Here is a 19,497-nt window from a genome sequence, read left to right on the forward strand (position 1 = left end):
AAAAAAAAAAAAAAAACAATCGGTATTTGGCCTCATTTGGCCTGGCAGCCATAGTTTACTTGGCATAGGGTTTGAAATCTTGTCTGATTTTTATTTCTCTAAGTTTTGATCATAGAATTGTTAAAATACTTAAAACTTCCTACTGATAAATCTTGTATCTCTTGACGTATAGCTGTACTTTGGTTTGAACTAGATATATACATACATGACTCAGACTTTATTTCTAACCAGAGGCTGTATTGGGGAGATATTGAAAAGAATGGATGATCTGAATAAGATTTATTGTTCAATTATTTCCTGATCAAACCAATTTAGAAGACCTGTGGTTAATCTCTTAGAAAGTCATTGTTTTCTATGAGCATATTAAACATTTGACTATGGATTTATTTTGTTAGTAACTACACAAACTTCTCTAAGAACATGTCTTGAGAACTACTCATTCAATACATTTGAACAAAAGCAGAATAAAATATTTGGACGATTTATTTTTCTAATCCTTCTCTTCAAAACTGAGACTGGCGGCCACTTGCTCAAAGCTCAGTCATTTGATCCATTATGCAATTTCATTTTGCCTGGTGTCTTTTCTTTCTTCATATAAGAAAGAATAGCACAGATATACTTTGAAAACCATGACATGATCATAGGATTCACTGATTTGCCAGTATGGTAGAGAACCGACTGAAAATAAAGAACAGGTGTTGTGTTAGTATAAGATATCAAGTGTGAATGCTAAAGAAACAAAGAATGCAGAGCCTCTGGATAGCAAGACTGAATATAAGTTATCCTGAGTGAAGTATAGATTGTCATATACCTGTGCGTCCTGCACATTGGCAGATCCATCTTTTTCTACTGACATGAAGTGAATGTATTCTGAGGGTAGTGAAGGCATGGAACAGAATGAATTTTACCCCAAATTTTCTGTCCTCTACTGAAAGACATCTTATGAATAAAACATTTAAATAATATTGTTTCCAGCCTGTGGTCTTTACAAACCAGTCTTTTCAGATTATGATTTAGTTTTTCTATTTTGGCTTGTTGCCTGTCTAAACTGTTCTTCACAAATCACTTCATGTGTGAATACAATCATAATATTGAGTATTTCTTTTAAACTTTGAAGATTTCAAGATAAATGGTAAGGTATTTTGTTTTCTCTAGACTTCCATTTCCTATACTTTTATATTTAACTCATGAATCATTATATGTGGAATCCCTCAAATAAAACATGATAATTGACCCTTAAACTTTTGTTGATTGAAGCATCCCTGTGAGAATTTTATCCTTAAAACAAAAGTGGTAGACTGGGGCTGTGGCTCAGTGGTAGCATACTTGCATGGCATGTGTAAGGCACTGGGTTTGATCCTCAGTACCACATATAAATAAATAAAATAAAGGTCTATCAACAACCAGAAAATATATAAAAAATAATTTCAAAAACAAAAAGTGGTGCTGGCCCAGTAACTTGGGAGTTGTACACAGACTGAGTAGGTGAGGATGGTGAGGAACTGTTAGCTCAGGTGGGTACATTGACTGTAGTCTTCACTGTCTGAGGTTGAAGGAGAAGCAGACAAAGGAGACGGTAATGGATGCACTTGGGTGTCCTCAGAGAAAACTAGTTAAGTGCTTTGGTGACAGTTACAATGTAATTTCCCATGCAGGCCAGGACTCAAAAGAGGTTGAATAGGTGGGAGCCAACTTACAATCAGTCTTTGTTTAAATTTTTTTAAATTCTTTTTTTATTATTAGTTGTTCAAAACATTACAAAGCTCTTGACATATCATATTTCATACACCCCGTATACATATTGCAGATCAATTAGTCTTTATCATGAAAAATACCGTTGTCAAAATTTGTGTGTGTATGCATTTAAAATGTTGTTTATTCATTTTGTGGTGCTGGGGTCAAACCCAGTGTCTTGCACATGCTGGGCTAGCATTCTCCTGCTAACCTACACACCCAGCCCTGAAATTTCATACACATTATTTATTTACTTATTTATATTTTTGCAGTGCTACAGCTTAAACCCAGGGCCTTGTGCATGTGAGATAAGCACTTTATCAACTGAAATATATCCCCAACCCATATTTATTTTTAATAAGAGTATAAAGTCATCCTGTTTTCATTTGAACCTCTTGAAGGATGAAACTATCCATGTGCACTGGTGCAAAAGTTGAGAGTTCCATGCAAGTCTGAACTCTTCCCCACTTGGATGTTAGTTTGTTCCCCAAGTAATTTTCTGCATCACTCTGCCATACTGTGTATCATTTGCATGTCCAGTATCAGAGCTGGGGCTTGGACTGGCCATTCCTGGTGAACACTGGGAGGGATTTTAGCCTGTCCAGTAGTCTGCTCAATTTTCTTGTCAGTTCCCCAAACATTTTTAAGTTGGTTTGGAAAGTAATCTAACAACACACATGATTTCGTATTCTCCCAGGGTCTGACCAAGTCATTTAAAGTGTTTATCTCCAGAGAGGTATCTGGTTATATGGTCATATATAGTATCATAATAAATGATGTGAAAGCCAGATGTGGTAACACAAGCCTATTATCCCAATGGCTCTGGAGGCTGAGACAGGAAGATCACAAGTTCAAAGCCAGCCTGAGCAACAGTGAGGCATTAAGCAACTCAGTGAGTCCCTGTCTCTAAATAAAATACAAAATAGGCCTGGGGATTGGCTCAGTGGCCAAGTGACCTTGAGTTCAATCCCTGGTAAATAAATAAATAAATAAATAATGTGGAAAAAAATTACAACTCTATTTTCATTTTTTTTTAAAGATAACCATCATATTGATACTGGGGCTGATAGTAGGTGGCACTTTCCTTCAACTAAAAAATGATTGTACTGAAATCCAGAATAGGTAAGTAAATCTAAATACTGTTACTTTGTTCACGCTTATAAAGACTCAGTAAGAATTTGAATTTATAATGAGTATGTGATAAATGTCACTGTTTTATTGGGGGTGGAATGAGCACATTGCAAACTGAATGGAAGAGTTAATTTTCTTTTTCTCAAATGTATGTCTGAGTGGTAAATAATATACAACATAAATTTTGTCCTTTTAACCATTTTTAAGTGTACAGTTCAGTGGTATCAGTTGCATTCACATTGTGCAACTATCACCACCATCTGGCTTAAGAAGATGTTTTCATCTTCTCAAATGGAATCTTCATACCCATTAAAGAATAACCCTCCATAAACATCAATCCCAACCCCTGGCCACCACCTTATAATTCTACCTCTGAATCTGGCCACTCTAGATCCTCATACACATGGACTGATACAGTATTAGTCCTTTAGTGCCTTATTTTCTTTAGCATTATGTCCTTAATAATCATCCAAGCTGAAGCATATGTTGGAATTTCTGTCCATTTTAAGGCTAAATAATAGTATATTGAATATATACTACATTTTCTTTATCATTCCTCTGTTTCTGAAAATGTGGGTTGTTTCCACCTTTAAGTTGTTAATAATGTTGCTATGGGTATACAAATATTTGTCTGAATTCCTGATTGCAGCACTTCGATATAGGCACCTACCCTTGTTGGACCAAATGATAATTTTAATTTTTTCAGGAACTCCTATGCTATCTTTCACTGCAGCTACATCATTTTATATGTTTTTAAAAGTTTATTATTTATTCTAAATTTTTATATATGATAGCAGAATGCACTTCAATTCATATTAAACATTATGGAGCACAATTTTTCATTTCTCTGGTTGTACACAAAGCAAGAGTCACAACATTTATGTCTTAATAATTGTACCAATGGTAATGATCTCATTCCACCATCTTTCCTATTCCCCACCCCACTCCTCTCTCCCCTTTGCCCTATCCAAATTTCCTCCATTCATCTCATGCCCCCCCACCACCATTATGGATCAGCATCCACTTATCAGAGAAAACATTTGGCCTCCTGATTGGGGGGATTGGCTTATTTCACTTAACATAATATTCTCCAACTCCATCCATTTACCTGCAAATGCCATGACTTTATTATCTTTTAATGCTGAATAATATTTAATTGTATATATATACCACAGTTTCTTTATTCATTCATCTACTGAAGGGCATCTAGGTTGGTTCCACAATTTAGCTATTGTGAATTATGCTGCTATAAACATTGATGTGGCTGCATCACTGTAGTATGCTGTTTTTAATTTCTTTGGCTATAGACCCAGGAGTGGGATAGCTGGTTTAAATGGTGGTTCCATTCCAAGTTTTCCAGGGAATCTTCATATTGCTTTCCAGAGTGGTTGCACCAATTTGCAACCAGCAATGTGTAAGTGTGCCTTTTCCCCACATCCTCACCAACATTTATTGTTGCTTGTGTTCTTAGTAATTGCCATTCTGACTGGAGTGAGATGAAATTTTAGAGTAGTTTTGATTTTCATTTCTCTAATTGCTAGAGATATTGAACATTTTTTCATGTATTTGTTGATCAATTGTATATCATCTTCTGAGAAGAACCAGTTCAGTTCCTAAGTCCATTTATTGATTGGGTTACTTGTTTTTTTGATATTAAGTTTTTTATATATTTTGCAGATTAGCACTCTATCTGAAATGTGTGCAGTCAAAATTGTGCCCTTTCTGTAGGCTCTCTCCTCACCTCACTGATTGTTTCTTTTGTCAAGAAGAAGCTTTTCAGTTTGAATACATCCCATTTATTGATTCTTTATTTCTTGAGCTATGGGAGTCTTGTTAAGGGAGTTGGGGTCTGATCTGACATGATGAAGATTTTGGTTCTACTTTTTTTTTCTATTAGGTGCAGGGACTCTGATCTAATTCCTAGGTCTTTAATCTAGTTTGAGTTGAGAATTATGCCGGGTGAGAGATAGAGGCTTAATTTCATTTTGCTGCATATGGATTTTCAGTTTCCCAGCACCATTTACTGAAGAGGCTATCTTTTCTCCAATATATGTTTTTGGCACCTTTGTCTAATATGAGATAACTATATTTATGTGGGTTTGTCTCTGTGTCCTCTATGCTATATCAATCTACAAGTCTATTTTGGTGCCAATACCATGTTGTTTTTGTTATTATTTCTCTGCAGTAAAGTTTAAGTTCTGTTACAGTGAAGCCACATGCTTTACTCTTCTTGCTAAGAATTTCTTTGGCTATTCTGGGTTTCTTAATTTTCCAGATGAATTTCATGGTTGCTTTTTCTATTTCTATGAAGAATATCATTTGGATTTTTATTGGAATAGCATTAAATCTGTATAGTGCTTTTGCCATTTTGACAATATTAATTCTGCCTATCCAAGAACAAGGGAGAGCTTTCCATCTTCTAAGGTCTGCTTTACTTTCTTTCTTTAGCATTCTGCAGTTTTCACTGTAAACATCTTTAACCTCTTTTGTTAGATGGATTCCCAAATAAATTATTATTGTAAATGGGGTTGTTTTCCTAGTTTCACTTTCAGAGGATTCATCACTGATGGACAGAAATGCATTTGATTTATGGGTGTTGATTTTACATCCTACAATTTTGCTAAATTCATTTATTAGTTCTAGAAGTTTTTTGGTGGAATTTTTTGGATACACTAAGTATAGAATCATGTTGTCAACATATAGTGATAGTTTTAGTTCTTCTTTTCTCATTCACATTCCTTTAATTTCTTTCATCTCTCTAATTGCCCTGGCTAGAGTTTCAAGGACTATGTTAAATAGAAGTGGTGAAAGAGGGCATCCCTGTCTTATTCCAGTTTTTTAGAAGAAATGCATTGTATTTTTCATTTAGAATGAAGTTGGCATTGGGCATAGCATAAATATCTTTTACAATATTGAGATATGTTCCTATTATCCCTAGTTCTTCTAGTGTTTTGAACACAAAGGGGTGCTGCATTTTGTTGAATGCTTTTTCTGGATCTATTGAGATGATCATGTGATTCCTATCTTTAAGTCCATTGATGTGGTGAATTGCATTTATTGATTTACAAATGTCGAACCAATGTTGTATCCCTGGGTTGAACCACTCTTGGTTGTGGTGCACTATCTTTCAAATATGTTTTTGTATTCAATTTGCCAGAATTTTATTGAGAATTTTTGCATCTATGTTCATTAGAGCTACTGGTCTGAAGTTTTCTTTCCTTGATGTATCTTTGTCTGGTTTTGGTGTTAGGGGATATTGGCCCCATAGAATGAGTTTGGAAGGGCTTCCTCTTTTTCTATTTTGTGGAATAATTTGAGGAGTATTGGTATTAATTCTTCCTTGAAAATTCTGTAGAACTCAGCTAGGAATCCTTCTGGTCCTGAGCTTTTCTTTGTTGACAGGTTTTTGATAACATCTTCTATTTCATTGCTTGTAATTCATCTGATTAACTCGTGTATATCGTCCTGACTCAGTTTGGGTAAATAATATGACTCTAGAAATTTGTTGATGTCTTCAATATTTTCTATTTTATTGGAGTACAAATTTTTAAAATAACTTCTAATTTTCTTCTGTATTTCTGTAGTGTTTGTTGTGATATTTCCTTTATCATCACAAATTTTAGTAATTTGAATTTTCTCCTTCTTTTCATTAGCATGGCTAAGGGTTTATCAATTTTATTTATTTTTTCAAAGAACCAGCTTTTTTTTCATCAATTTTTTCAATTGATACTTTTGTTTCGATTTCATTATTTCAAATCTGATTTTAATTATTTTTCTGGCTTCTAATACTTTTGGTATTGGTATGTTCTTCTTTTTATAGAGCTTTGTGATGTAATGTTAGGTCATTTATTTGTTGACTTTTTCTTCTTTTAATGAATGAACTCCCTGCAATGAACTTTCCTCTTAGTACTGCCTTCATAGTGTCCCAGAGATTTTGATATGTTGTATCTGTGTTTTCATTACCTCTAAGAATTTTCTAATCTCCTCTTTAATGTCTTCTGCTATCCATTCATCATTCAAAAGCATATTATTTAGTCTCCAAGTGTTGGAGTAGCTTCTATTTTTTATTTTATCATTGATTTCTAATTTTATTCCATTATGATCTGATAGAATACAGATTAATATCTCTCCTTTTTTTATTTGCTAAGAGATGCTTTGTGGCATAATATATGGTCTATTTTAGAGAAGGATCCATGTGCTGCTGAGAAGAAAGTGTATTCACTAGTTGATGGACGAAATAATCTATATATGCCTGTTAAGTCTAAGTTATTGATTGTATTATTGAGTTCTGTAGTTTCTTTGTTTATCTTTTGTTTGGAAGATCTATCCAGTGGTGAAAGAGGTGTGTTAAAGTCACCCAGTATTATTGTGATGTGGTCTATTTGACACTCAAAGTTGAGAAGAGTTCATTTGATGAACATAGATGCTCCATTGTTTGGTGCATATACATTTATAATTGTTATGTCTTTTTGTTGTATGGTTCCCTTAAGCAATATGTAACATCCTTCTTTATCCCTTTTGATTAACTTTGGCTTGAAGTCTACTTTATTTGGTATGAGGATAGAAACCCTCTCTTATTTCCGCAGTACATGTGAATGGTATATTTTTTCCCAACCTTTCACCTTCAGTCTGTGGATGTCTTTTCCTATGAGATGAATTCTTGAAGGCCACATATTATTGGGTCCTTTTTTTTTTTAATCCAATCTGCCAGTCTGTGTCTTTTGATTAATGTGTTTAGGCCATTAACATTCAGGGTTATTATTGAGACATGATTTGTATTCCTGGTCATTTTTGTTTATTTTTGGTATTTAACTTGACTTGATTTCACCTTTGATTGTTTTTTCTTTTAGTGTAATACCTACCTTTGCTGATTTTTATTGTTGTTTTCATTTCCTCCTCATGAGATATTTTGCCAAGGATGGTCTATAGTGCAGGTTTTCTAATTGTAAATTCTTTTAACTTTTATTTATTATGGAAGGTTTTTATATCATCATCAAATCTATGGCTTAATTTTTCTGGATATAAGATTCTTGGTTGGCATCCATTTTCTTTCAGAGCTTGGTATATGTTATTCCAGGGTCGTCTAACTATGAAAGTCTGGGTTGAAGAATCTGAAGAGACCCTAATTCCCCTATATATAATGTGATTCCTTTCTCTTGTGGCTTTTAGATTTCTCTCCTAATTTTGTATGCTAGGCATTTTCATTATAATATGCCTTGGTGTAGATTTGTTGTGATGTTTTATAGTTTGTGTCCTGTAAGCCTCTTATATTTGATTTTCCAATTCACTCTTCAGGTTTGGAAATTATTCTGCTATTATTTCATTGAATATATTCTTCATTCGTTTGGTTTGTAACTCTATGCCTTCCTCTATCTAACTAATTCTTAATTCTTAAATTTGGTCTTTTCATGTTATCCCATAATTCTTAGATGTGGAGCTCATGGATTCTTACCATCTTCACTGTGTGGTCAACTTTATTTTCAAGACTGTATATTTTGTCTTCATTGTCTGAGGTTCTGTCTGCCAAGTGTTCTAGTCTGTTGGTAATGCTTTCTATTGAGTTTTTAATTTGGTTTATTATTCCCTTCATTTCAAGGATTTCTGTTTGTTTATTGATTTTCAGAATCTTTATCTCCTTATTGAAGTTATCTTTTGCTTTCAGTATTTGCTTATGTAGCTCTTTATTGAAATGATCTTTTGCTGCCTGTATTTGCTCTCTTATATCATAATTTAATTCACAGAGTATTTTAATTATTTACATCCTGAACTCCTTCTGTTATTTCTTCTGCTATTCTGGCCATGGATTCTAATAATGTAGTATCTTGGTCTGTTGGGACACTTTCTCCCCTTGTTTTTTTTTTTTTTTATATATTATTCATGTGTCTTCCCTTCTAGCACTGAGAGTTCAAGGTGTTATAGTTTTACTCTATAGGCTTATAGTGTTCCTGCAAGGTGCCAATACCTCTCCTTGATATTGCTTCTAGGCCTCAGCCAATGTCTCCAGGTGGGAGTTGCCCCAACTAAGGATGGCGAATAATTGTCCCAAGATGGAAGCAGATGCTTTCAGAGATGGGGTGTCAGGTCGGGATGGGCGGTGGTGTTGTGAAGCGAGTTCAGATATGGAGCTCTGTGGCATGCAGTGTTGTGGCGGGTAGCTATCTCTAGATCCTGTCTGATGTCCTCAGATGATAGCATTTGCAGTGTCCCAAGATGAAGGCAACCAGGAAAGCCCCGTGATGGTAGATAGGGGTCCACACAGGTGGCCAGGTATCCTGCACAGGAGTAGCACCTGGGAGACCTGTGTGGGCGCTGATGCCTGTTGTCCTGCCTGGGCCATCAGATGGGAGTCTTGCATGGGCCATCGGCCAGGATTCCTGCGTGGGAGAAGCTGTCAAGAGTCCTCTAATAACTTGCAGAGAAATATTATTCCCACTGCTTAAATCCCAAGTCATGGAGTAACAAGGAATGCAGCCTCCCTCTAGACTGCCATTTTGGATCCTCCCATCTACATTTTTACCAACAGTACATAGGGTTCCAATTTCTCCACCTCCCCACCAGAACATGTAATTTTTTTTTCTTTCTTTAAATAATATATTTCTACTGGATCTTTGGAGAAATGTCTATTTAATTTTTTTGCTAATTGGATTATTTGGAGAGTTTATTGTTGCTATAGTTGAGTTGTAGTTTTTTTTTTATATTCCTGGATTATGAATCCCTAATCAGATACATGATTTGCAAATATTTTCTTTCATTCTATAGGCTGTCTTCACTCTATTGTTAGTGCCTTTGATGTATAAAATGTTTTTAATTTTGATGTAATCCAGATAGCCTATCTTTTTTGTTTGTTTGTGAGCCAGTTTCATTGATATGTTTTAATTAGTTTGACTTGAGAATTATACTCATTTCTGCCCAGCTGTGCTAGGGAAAAGGGGTAGAATGTTTAGAGAGCAAAGAAGTTATAGAGTTTATTGAGAAATACTTGTGGGCAAGGTCCAGTGGCAGTGGGCTGGTGTTCCTCTGCTGCACTTAGTGCTGCTGGGACTTCACCAGAAAGTAATATCTTTTATCTGTCTCCACACTGTTCAGTGGTGGCTGCCTGATGAGCAGTTCACTCTCCCCTGTGCTCTGGTCTGCAACAGTTACTGCAGGGAGGCAAGTTCGATAGGTGAGGTTATAGAAGCAACTACAGTACCAGCATTAACTTACTTTTCTCCTTGTGTTACTATTGTTACTTGGGGTTATTTTGTGTACTCAGCTCAGGTGTTCAACATGGGAATTAACCTGTTAGCTGCTTATCCCTACCACCCATGTCTATCTACCATCTATCACTTGCAAGACCAGCATCCCAAGGAATAGCTGTCAAGGAACAAGTGTAAGAAAGTAACTTTCAACAGGTAACACTAACTTGCCCTAGTTTCTAGCATAAGTGAGAGAGAGCCAGGGCACCTCAAGATTTTACATATATCTCTATCTATCTATCTATCTATCTATCTATCTATCTGTCTATCTATATATATGGAAATTTTGGCCCAGGCAGTTCTCATTGTTCCCCAACTTGTCTAGGATTTTAGAACAAAAAGGAGCATTAAGGATATAGCATTTTACTGCCCTCTTTTTTTCTTTAAGGATAATATAAGAGTGTAGGATTTGGGATTTCCTTTTACTTGAATAGCACTTAGGTTACTGCAATGATTGTTACCTATGAAGTGTTTTATAATGTGCCCTTAAAAATCTCATTTCTTGTTGAGACTTTTTAATGGCTGTCTCCAAACATAATTGCTCAGCAAAATGTCACATACCTCAAAAACTGTACTACAATATATAGTCACAAAGTCACCACTATGGAGACACAGAAGTGGGCAGAGACTCCTGGGTCTCTATTTTAACATTTTTTAAATAGACATCCCTGTCTATTATAACCTTTATTTTTTAAAAATCAATTTAATGTTATATCATTACAGATATAAAAAGTTCTGTGAGTACAAAACTTTCCTAAGTGTATTGAATTAACAGTAGGGCTTTTGTTCCTCTTCTGCAGAGCCTGGTCACTCTATGTGCTGTCTTCCAATGTGTCACGAGTGTCTCAGCCAGGGAGATCTTCCTGATGGAGAGGAATCTTTTTATGTGAGTAGGTTTCCACTCTGGGAAGTAGCATCAGACCCTCTGGTCAAACTGATAACATTCAGAATTGAGCCAAGAATTTACTCTGGGAGAATACTAGTATTGTTTTATTTCTTAGTTCATTTAATTGACAAATGCAAATTGTATATACATGTAAAGTGCAACTTGAGCTTTTGAAGTCTGTATAGGGATTGCTAATATTAATGGAGAAGAAGCACTCAGGGATGGAGTGGAAAATCAAGAGGAAGTTGGGCATGTTACTGAGGGAAAACAGAGTTTCAGTGTTAGATGTGGTCAGTGAATTCCAGTGTTACAGGGAAAATGAGCAATAAAGGGGCTGAAATTACCTTTTTTTGTTTTTAGCAAATAACAGGTCATGGTAGCAGTGATGGGAAAAGTTTAAGAAGCTTGGTAGAGATTTAATGCAAATCAGAGGTGGGAAGTAAAAGTGACAAAGAGTTTAAGGAAGTGCTGTCCTTGGTGGATGGAGGAGTAGAAGTGGCCAGAGGGCAGCCTTCCAGTAAAAAGCTGGCTGGTTTTGTGTCTTTTGTTTTCAAAGATGGAAGAGATTTTCCCATACTTACATGCCAAGGGCAGGAATCATCAGAGGGAAGGAATAAAGACACTGGTGGAAGGGTTTGAAATTACAGGAGAACTTAGGAAGAAGATGAGGATTTGGAAGCTGACAGGGTTGCAGGTTGAGGTGTGATCATTGAAGGAAGAAGATTTTTTTTTCTTTTGTCCCATGAGAATAGCAGAAGTAAAAAGGAGTTTAGGGATGTGCACTTACATTGAGGCTTTGGAAAATATTAGTGTCAAATTCTTCACACTCAGAATTGAGGAGAAGAAAAGTCTGTGCTACCATTGGGATTAGCCCCTTGAGTGCTGCTCTTCAAGCAGAGCCGTCCTCAGAGTAGAAGCAGGTCTTCTGAGGAGAGTGAGGAGATGAAGACTATGTCTCTGGAGGGGTGATGTAGGCCAGAATGGGTGGCAGCAGGAGGGGTGCTGTCATGAGAGGGTCACAGCAAGAGCCTTGTGGGGCTAATGCCCCAGAGAGACTGCACCTGAGGTAGAGAAGGGTGTAGGGGTTCAGTCTGGAGCCTGTGGGCATCTGCAATGTCAGACCTGGTGGCAGCAGGAGTCTGCACAGCAGACTCATCTGGGCTGTGCCTCTTGGACTAATCTGGGATGTGTGGTGTGTGTTTTTGTTCTGCAGACACGAGTACCTCAATGGATACTATAGGGTGTCATCTTATTTCCTTGGAAAACTGTTATTTGATTTACTATTTGGGAGGTTTTTTCCAAGTTTTATATTTACTCTTGTGCTATACTTGATGTTAGGTAAGTAACAAGACAAAATGGATGTTTCTTTAGTCCTAAAATATGAGGTGATGCTAATTTCTAAATTCTCTGTAAACAAGTTCATGTTTCTCCAAATTACAAACCAAGCCAAAAGCTATGGAAACATTTTATCATCTCTAATATAGCTGCTAAATGTGGGCATTGTTCAGACTTTTTTTTAAAAAACAAACTTGTGTGTGGTGGTCGGAGGTGGGCAGAGGTATACTGAGGATTGAACCTAAGGTATAAGCTCACTAGGCAAGTGCTGAACCATTCCATTTTATTTTTACTTTAATATGAGACATTTTAATCTTGATAAGTTGTCCAGGCTAGCCTTGAACTTGTGAGCCTGTTGCCTCAGTCTTCCAAGTAGCCGCGTTTTCAGTCATGCATACCTGTAAGCAGTCCAACAAACTTTAAAACTCTTTTTTAAAACTACTTTTTTTTTTTTGAGAAATGCTGTGTGTCATACACAAATATCAAGGGAATTTATAAAACAATTTGAAGCTATGCTAGAGGAACTGATATTTATTGCCTATATATCTACATTTCTTCTCTGTATCTCTACGTATATCTCTATATGGAGATAAAATATACATAGATAGGTAATATCTCGAGTATCTATAGAGATACATTGTGAGCCATAAATAATCAACACACACATACATTCTTTCCCTGTCTCCTTCTATGGTGAAAGAAAGATGGTGATTTTTAAAATAGATTGATTTAACAAAACTACTTGTTTGATGGATATAGAATGATGCATTTGTGCATTATGCTCAGATTTCCTCCCAGTTTCATTGCATGAGTATTTCCATATCACACACACACACACACACACACACATAAACACTCCAGAAGTATCTATTATTGACAACACACCAGAGTAAGAACCACTGATAGAGCTTAAATCTCCCATTTTACAAAAAAAGAGTGATCATAGGACTAGGGTTGTGACTCAGCAGTAGAGCGCTTGCCTAGCACTTGTGAGGTCCTGGGCTTGATCCTCAGCACCACATAAAAATAAATAAAATAAAGGTATTGTGTCTAATTACGACTAAAAAATAAATATCTTTTTTTTAAAAAAAGTTGTCATAATGAATTTGTCATGAAATCTAGACCCTCAGACTCTTGTTTGATGTTCTTGAAGCTGTTTCAAAATCTGCACACTATATGACCCAAGAGCATTAGCGCATTATTGTTTATAAAGTAGTTACTTAATCTAACCCATTCTCCATCACAGAGCCATGTGATCGTTTGTCTAGGGAAGTCTTCCATTATGGAGAAACTCTCCATTTCCCAAGGCACTAAATCCACTTGTGGAATCCCAACCCCACTTTCTTCACTAATGCAGTTGCAGCAAACAGTGAACAATGTGGAGATGTCTGGGTACATGAATATGCTCTTGAGTTTCCTTAGACAATAGAATTTTAGCCATTTGTGTTGCCTGTATCTCTCCACCTCAGCAACTCAGATATTGTTCATAATTACATGTAAAGAAGAGTAGGTGTTACATGGAAAGGTCCTTCATCAGTAAATGTATGAAAGAATACTGTGATAACTTTGTGCAGTTATAGCGAGGGAAAAATGAAAGCATGAATCATGATAGTTGGGTCATGTGTATCTTTTTTTCATTTTGATATTAGTTGATTGGGAAATTACACTGTTCTTTGCATGTTGAACAGTCTGAAATATAAGGTGACCTAGACAGCTGCACTGACCCCTTCTTTTCTTTCTGAGGGCTGAAACGGGGGATAACAGCTTTCCTCATTACAATGATTACGACTTTGATGGTGGCTTATTCCACCACTGCCATGATCCTGGCTATAGGAATACATGAGAATGCAGCATCTGGAAAAACACTTCTGGTGATCGTCTATTTTGTGTTTATGCTGGTGAGTGGGAACTGTGCTTCTGTGAGAGGGAATTTTCACCTTTGTTTCTTCATGCACATTCACCTTGATAAATTGGAACTTCATAATCCAGAGAAACTATCATTGTCCCATTTCCTCATAAAAACGACAGGTTACTTGCCTGCCTTTGACACTGATATTAGAGATTTGCCAGCTGTTACCCACAGCAGAGATGGTTTGGTTGGACTCACTACTCTCCAAGGTCAGAGTGAATACTGTGATATTCACTGCTTCATGAGTGTGCAGCATAGGGAGTCTGAGTTTTGAAAATAGTGGAAAATTTCCAAACCTATATATTATGTTTTATTTCCCCCTAGTTTCATTGCATGAATATTTCCATCTCTCTCTCACACATGCACACATAAAAACATGAGAAATATTTATTTTTGACAACACACCAGAGTAGGAACCACTGATAGAGCTTAAATCTATAGGTCACTTCCTGATGATCACTTATGTCAATATTTCTCTGCTCTTATTTTGTTTCCAATGGATACTTAGTTCTAATCTTACATGCCCCTAAAGTTTGCACTCACAATGATGAATCAACAGATGAATGGAACTACTTACCACTATGACGTGAACTAAACAGGAGTGCCTAACCATTAATACATCCTTTCTGCTACAGTAGGAGCAGATGCCTTTCAATGATGCATACTTGCCAGAGTTTAATTTTCCATTTCTAAATTTGGCAACTATCAATGTATATCATTGAGAAAGTAATGTCTTATTTATATTTCCTATACATTGAGAAACTAATGTCTTATTTATATTTCCTATACTGTCCTTCAGTAAATGAAGTGTTCGTCAATAAATTAATGTGTTTTGTTTGCTTTATTTGGTGCTCGGACTGATTGACATATAAGCATTTCTGTGTGGAAGTTTAGAAGCCAATGTCAAGAGCTTTGTAATATTTTGAACAACTAATAAAAAAAAAAGAAAAGAAAAAGTTTAGAAGCCGATCACAAAACCACATTTTACTTAGGGATGTGGTGTTATATACTAAACACATGGAGTCTTCAAGAGTAAATATGTGTAGGCCCAGTACAGCACCGGTCATTGTTTTGCATGTCCCAAGGCACCTTGCACCAGTTGAGTCAAGTGTTATGTAGACCTCAGAGGTGTCTCTTTTTTCATCTTAAGCATTCCCTCTTGTTGTCTTTATTGTGATACTGCTTTCTGTTAGCTTTAGGTGAATGTATTGACCATATTTTCTGTTATACTTCACTATATTTTCTTCTTTATTAATTTTATGCTTTGGGTTACCTTAAGCCTACATTATGAATCCCAAATTACTCCAAAAGTCACAGAAACTCTGCATAGATCCTTATAAATAACAAATCATATCATGTGGAAATAGAGAGGGGTGTGTAATGCTCAGGATTGTCTGGCATATGTTCCTAGATGGTCAGGTTTATTAGGGGAACAGATAGTGGTGGTGCAATTTGAATAGTCAATGTAGTCAGACTTTCGTGTCTATGGGTTCAGCATCCAAAGATTCAGCTTACCACAGATTGAAACTATAACAGAACAAAAATTGTGGCTGGACTGAATATGTATAGTTATTCTTTTCTTATCTAAGCCATCCTGTATAACACACATAGCATTTACATTGTGTTAGGTATCATAAGACATGGAAATGATTTAAAATAGATAGGATATGTATATTTACAGCATAAAGAATGTACATGGGTTACATAAAAAAACTATGCCATTTTAAAAGTAAGGGACTTAAGCATCTGCAAATTTGGGGAGCGATGGATAGGTGAGTTCTGGAAATAATTCTTCAGATAACCAAGAGACAGTTGTATTCCTTAATCGTCCATTGTGTGCAGTTACAGAGAAAGCTGATGACATAATCCTGATAATTAAGAATTTTCCAACTATGTGGAACATACTATACAGATTATAGGTATATTTCCCAAAATCTTTGAAATAATTGAAATGTGTAATATAGTTTATATTATCCTTCTTTTAATATCATAAACTGCCTCAGTTATGCACAAGTAATAGACATGCAAAGAACAAAGATTAGTGTTTAGAGTAAGTGGAAAAAATTTCAAGAAAGAGTAGATCCTAGCAGAAATGTTAAGAAGGTTGTGGAGTTCTTGTAGAGGGCCTTGCCCAGAGTTCCTCATGAAAACACTGAACTGGTTCTGATATTTGGTTTTGCTTTTCATAGGTTTTCTTGGGTATGTCATTGAATTTTGAAACCATGACACCTCAGCTCTCCTGGCTTCAGTACTTCAGTATTCCTCATTATGGCTATATGGTAAGTTGTCTTCATCTGCCATTGTAACTGGGTTCCCAAGCTGGGAACAAACAAAATCAAGCCCAACCCTCTAATTTCCCGTCCATGAACTGTGAGTCTCTCCCATCTAGGAACTGTCTTTCAGGAGAAATGCATGAGTATTTCCTGTTAGCCTTGGTAAGCACAAGGTCAGGAATTCATCTGGGGTTTTCCTCAGTCATCTGAGGAAGTCATCTCATTGTTTGAAGGAGATGAAGAGTTGGAAGAAATCTCTCAGTAAAGGGGAAAGATTCACTAATGAATGAAAATCATATTCAGTTCAATAAGGCAATATATGAAGGATGGGAGACTAGAATACATAGCATATACTAAAAAGGAAATTAGAAGAGAAACAAAGACATTGTAATACTCAGAGCCATACTGGGTTTAGCAAGTTAATTGGCTCCAAAGAAAACTGTGTCTTAACACAGTACAATCAAATTTTAACTACCAGATTTATAATTGATTTTGGCTGAAGCAAACAAGAAAATATTATTACCTTAAATCAACAATATCCATTAAGCACCAATGCATTATTTGGAATACACTGTTTGTGGGGTTAAAATATTGGGAAAGAAGAAAATAAATATGGGGCAATAACAACCAGAAGTCTCTCTTCTTGGCCAATTTAAAACATCATAACACTAGGCCTTTTGAGGATTAATCTGGAGGATGTGACTGAGATACTTCTTTGGCACTTTTGTTTTTCTCTTTTGCGGTACTAGGGAGTGAACCCAGGCCCTTGTGCATGCTCAGCATGTGCTCTAACACTTTGGTATATCTTCAGCCCTTTTTCTTTTATCATGACACAGGATCTGGCTAAGTTGAGTTGCCCAAGCTGACCTTGAACTTGCAATTCTCCTACCTCAGCCTTTGAAATTTGAAAGTGTTTACCTTGTTTTGTTCCCCCTTGTATTACAGGCTTTGCAGCATAATGAATTTTTGGAACAAAAGTTCTGTTCAGGACCCAATACAACAATGAGCAACTGCCGCCCCAGCTTTTTGATGTAAGTTTGTGTCCTAAAGGATTTGCTTACTTTCTACTGTGGTGTGATATTGAAAGTCTCCTGGGCTTAGAAAAAATCTGAGTCCTTCCAGGGCCAACAAGAGTTTCTGAATCTATGTTTTTTCACTCTTAAAGTCAGCCATTGTGCACTAGTAATGCATGGGAACAGGCTGTGCATGTATTTGACTGCATTCAAAATTGTATTTAATGTGGAGAATTATCTGTTTTCAGCTTTTGAAAGATTGATATTTTAGTTGTGGTTTTGAATTAACAAGAGAAAAGAGAATGCCAGTATGTTAAACTCATAGATTTTCCAAATAGTATTAAAATAATTCTTAGTAGTAACAAATCTCTATTATTAATTACTGACAGGAAAAATTCTGTGAAAGTTTTCTTTCTTTCCCCCTTAATTCTGGTTTGATCTGGGTGTGAAATCTTTGTAACACAAAGTCAGTGTCACATTGCTGGTCAGGATGAAGTGTATGGGAAAAGAAGGACCAGATAAGTAGCCACCATGGGCTTCACACTTATATAAGGCTCATCCTCACAAGGCAAAGGAGGAAGCTTCTCTTCCAGGAAAGAGAGGCCATGGATTTTTTTTTTTTTTAATTTCTAAATTTGAAGAGATGCACAAGAATGGCAGCAGGCAATAATAGTGGCTCCATGGGGTTTCTTTTTAATAATAGCCACTTTTTAACCTGTGGCAAAATACTGCATCCATCTCTGCTCCAGCTGCTACTTAAGATTTGGCTGATTACCGGTCCTGTTGTATCTTTCTGTAGCTCAGTATCTGCAATGCTCATAACAGTCTTGGTGCAAGAGCCTGTAGAGTATAACTCTAACTGGAAGCCCTTGCTCCTCCGTGGTCCTTGTTTTATAATTCTTAGCCTGTTTTCTTTGAATGGCTGTCTTGTGGATGAGTAGAACTATGGGAATCTTTGATCATCTTAGCAAGGTACATAGAGGTCATCAGTTAAAGATGAGGGTTCTCTATCAGGAGTAAGTGAAAAGTTACCTGAACAATATTTCCTTTGAAGAGAGTAGCATTACACATTTGGAAATGAGTATATCTGTGGAAGCTGGAAACTTGGTTCATAGTGTGACTGCAAATTTGGCCAAGGTTGTGAATCCTAATTCTCATATTTAAAATATGTATAATATCAATACCCCTTTAGATTGTTTTAGGGTTTAACTAAGCATTTGGGTGCAAATTGCTTGGCATATTATCTAGCAAAATTGTTAATATCCAACCATTTAATGATTGTTAATTATTAGATATGAAGGGATAACATCCTGCTTAACTGTAGGCTTCTTGGAAAAAGAAACAGTAAATATATTGAGTAAAATTTGACAGATACTAGGAATGAAATTATAACTTTATTTGTGTTGAATTTCAGATGTACTGGTGAAGAATTCTTGATAATCCAGGGCCTTGATCTCTCGCCTTGGAGCATATGGAAGAACATTCTGAGTTTAGCTTGTATGATGATTATCTTCCTCACAATTGTCTATCTAAAACTGTTATTTCTTAAAAAAACATTCTTAAATTCCTCTGTAATTTTGTATGAATTACCCTTGATGAACCCAGCCTAATTCCATTTTATGTTAGGGAGCCATCTCATCACAAAGTCATGAAAAGTTAATTTCTTTTTTCCTATAAATTACTGCAATTTCTAAACTTGTTTGGAATTCCTGCCCATGCCTTGAACTCACGCAGGCCTGGCTCCCCCTGACCAGATAACAACCCTCTCTGAAATCTCAGCAATGCCTCATAAATTCTGATATTGGGATCTAAATTTATTCCCTACCTTGAAATGTTAAGCCATGTAGATCATTAACCTACTAACTGCCTTTGTATTATGCTTGTCAAAATCCTGTTATCTGTAAGTTATCAATAGACCCCCCTTTGCAACTTTTTGTGCTATAAAACCTTGTTCCTGGAGAGCTGGGTTGCTGATCTC

The 19,497-nt window shown here is 36.1% G+C and overlaps 1 protein-coding gene across 1 annotated transcript in view; it reads left to right on the top strand.

Annotated features, from left to right (window-relative positions):
* The window catches only part of LOC107141305 (broad substrate specificity ATP-binding cassette transporter ABCG2-like), a 55,879-nt gene extending 36,653 nt beyond the window's left edge, over positions 1 to 19,226 (top strand). Inside the window, 7 exon segments of the mRNA XM_015484535.2 lie at positions 2,774 to 2,860; positions 10,904 to 10,989; positions 12,203 to 12,327; positions 14,068 to 14,222; positions 16,423 to 16,512; positions 17,452 to 17,537; positions 18,934 to 19,226. Coding sequence (XP_015340021.2) covers positions 2,774 to 2,860; positions 10,904 to 10,989; positions 12,203 to 12,327; positions 14,068 to 14,222; positions 16,423 to 16,512; positions 17,452 to 17,537; positions 18,934 to 19,129 — 825 coding nt within the window. The 3' untranslated portion in view covers positions 19,130 to 19,226.
* Positions 19,227 to 19,497: the final 271 nt, after the last annotated feature.

This window comes from Marmota marmota, unplaced genomic scaffold, assembly GCF_001458135.2.
Source record: "Marmota marmota marmota unplaced genomic scaffold, marMar, whole genome shotgun sequence".
NCBI classification, from domain to species: Eukaryota; Metazoa; Chordata; class Mammalia; order Rodentia; family Sciuridae; genus Marmota; species Marmota marmota.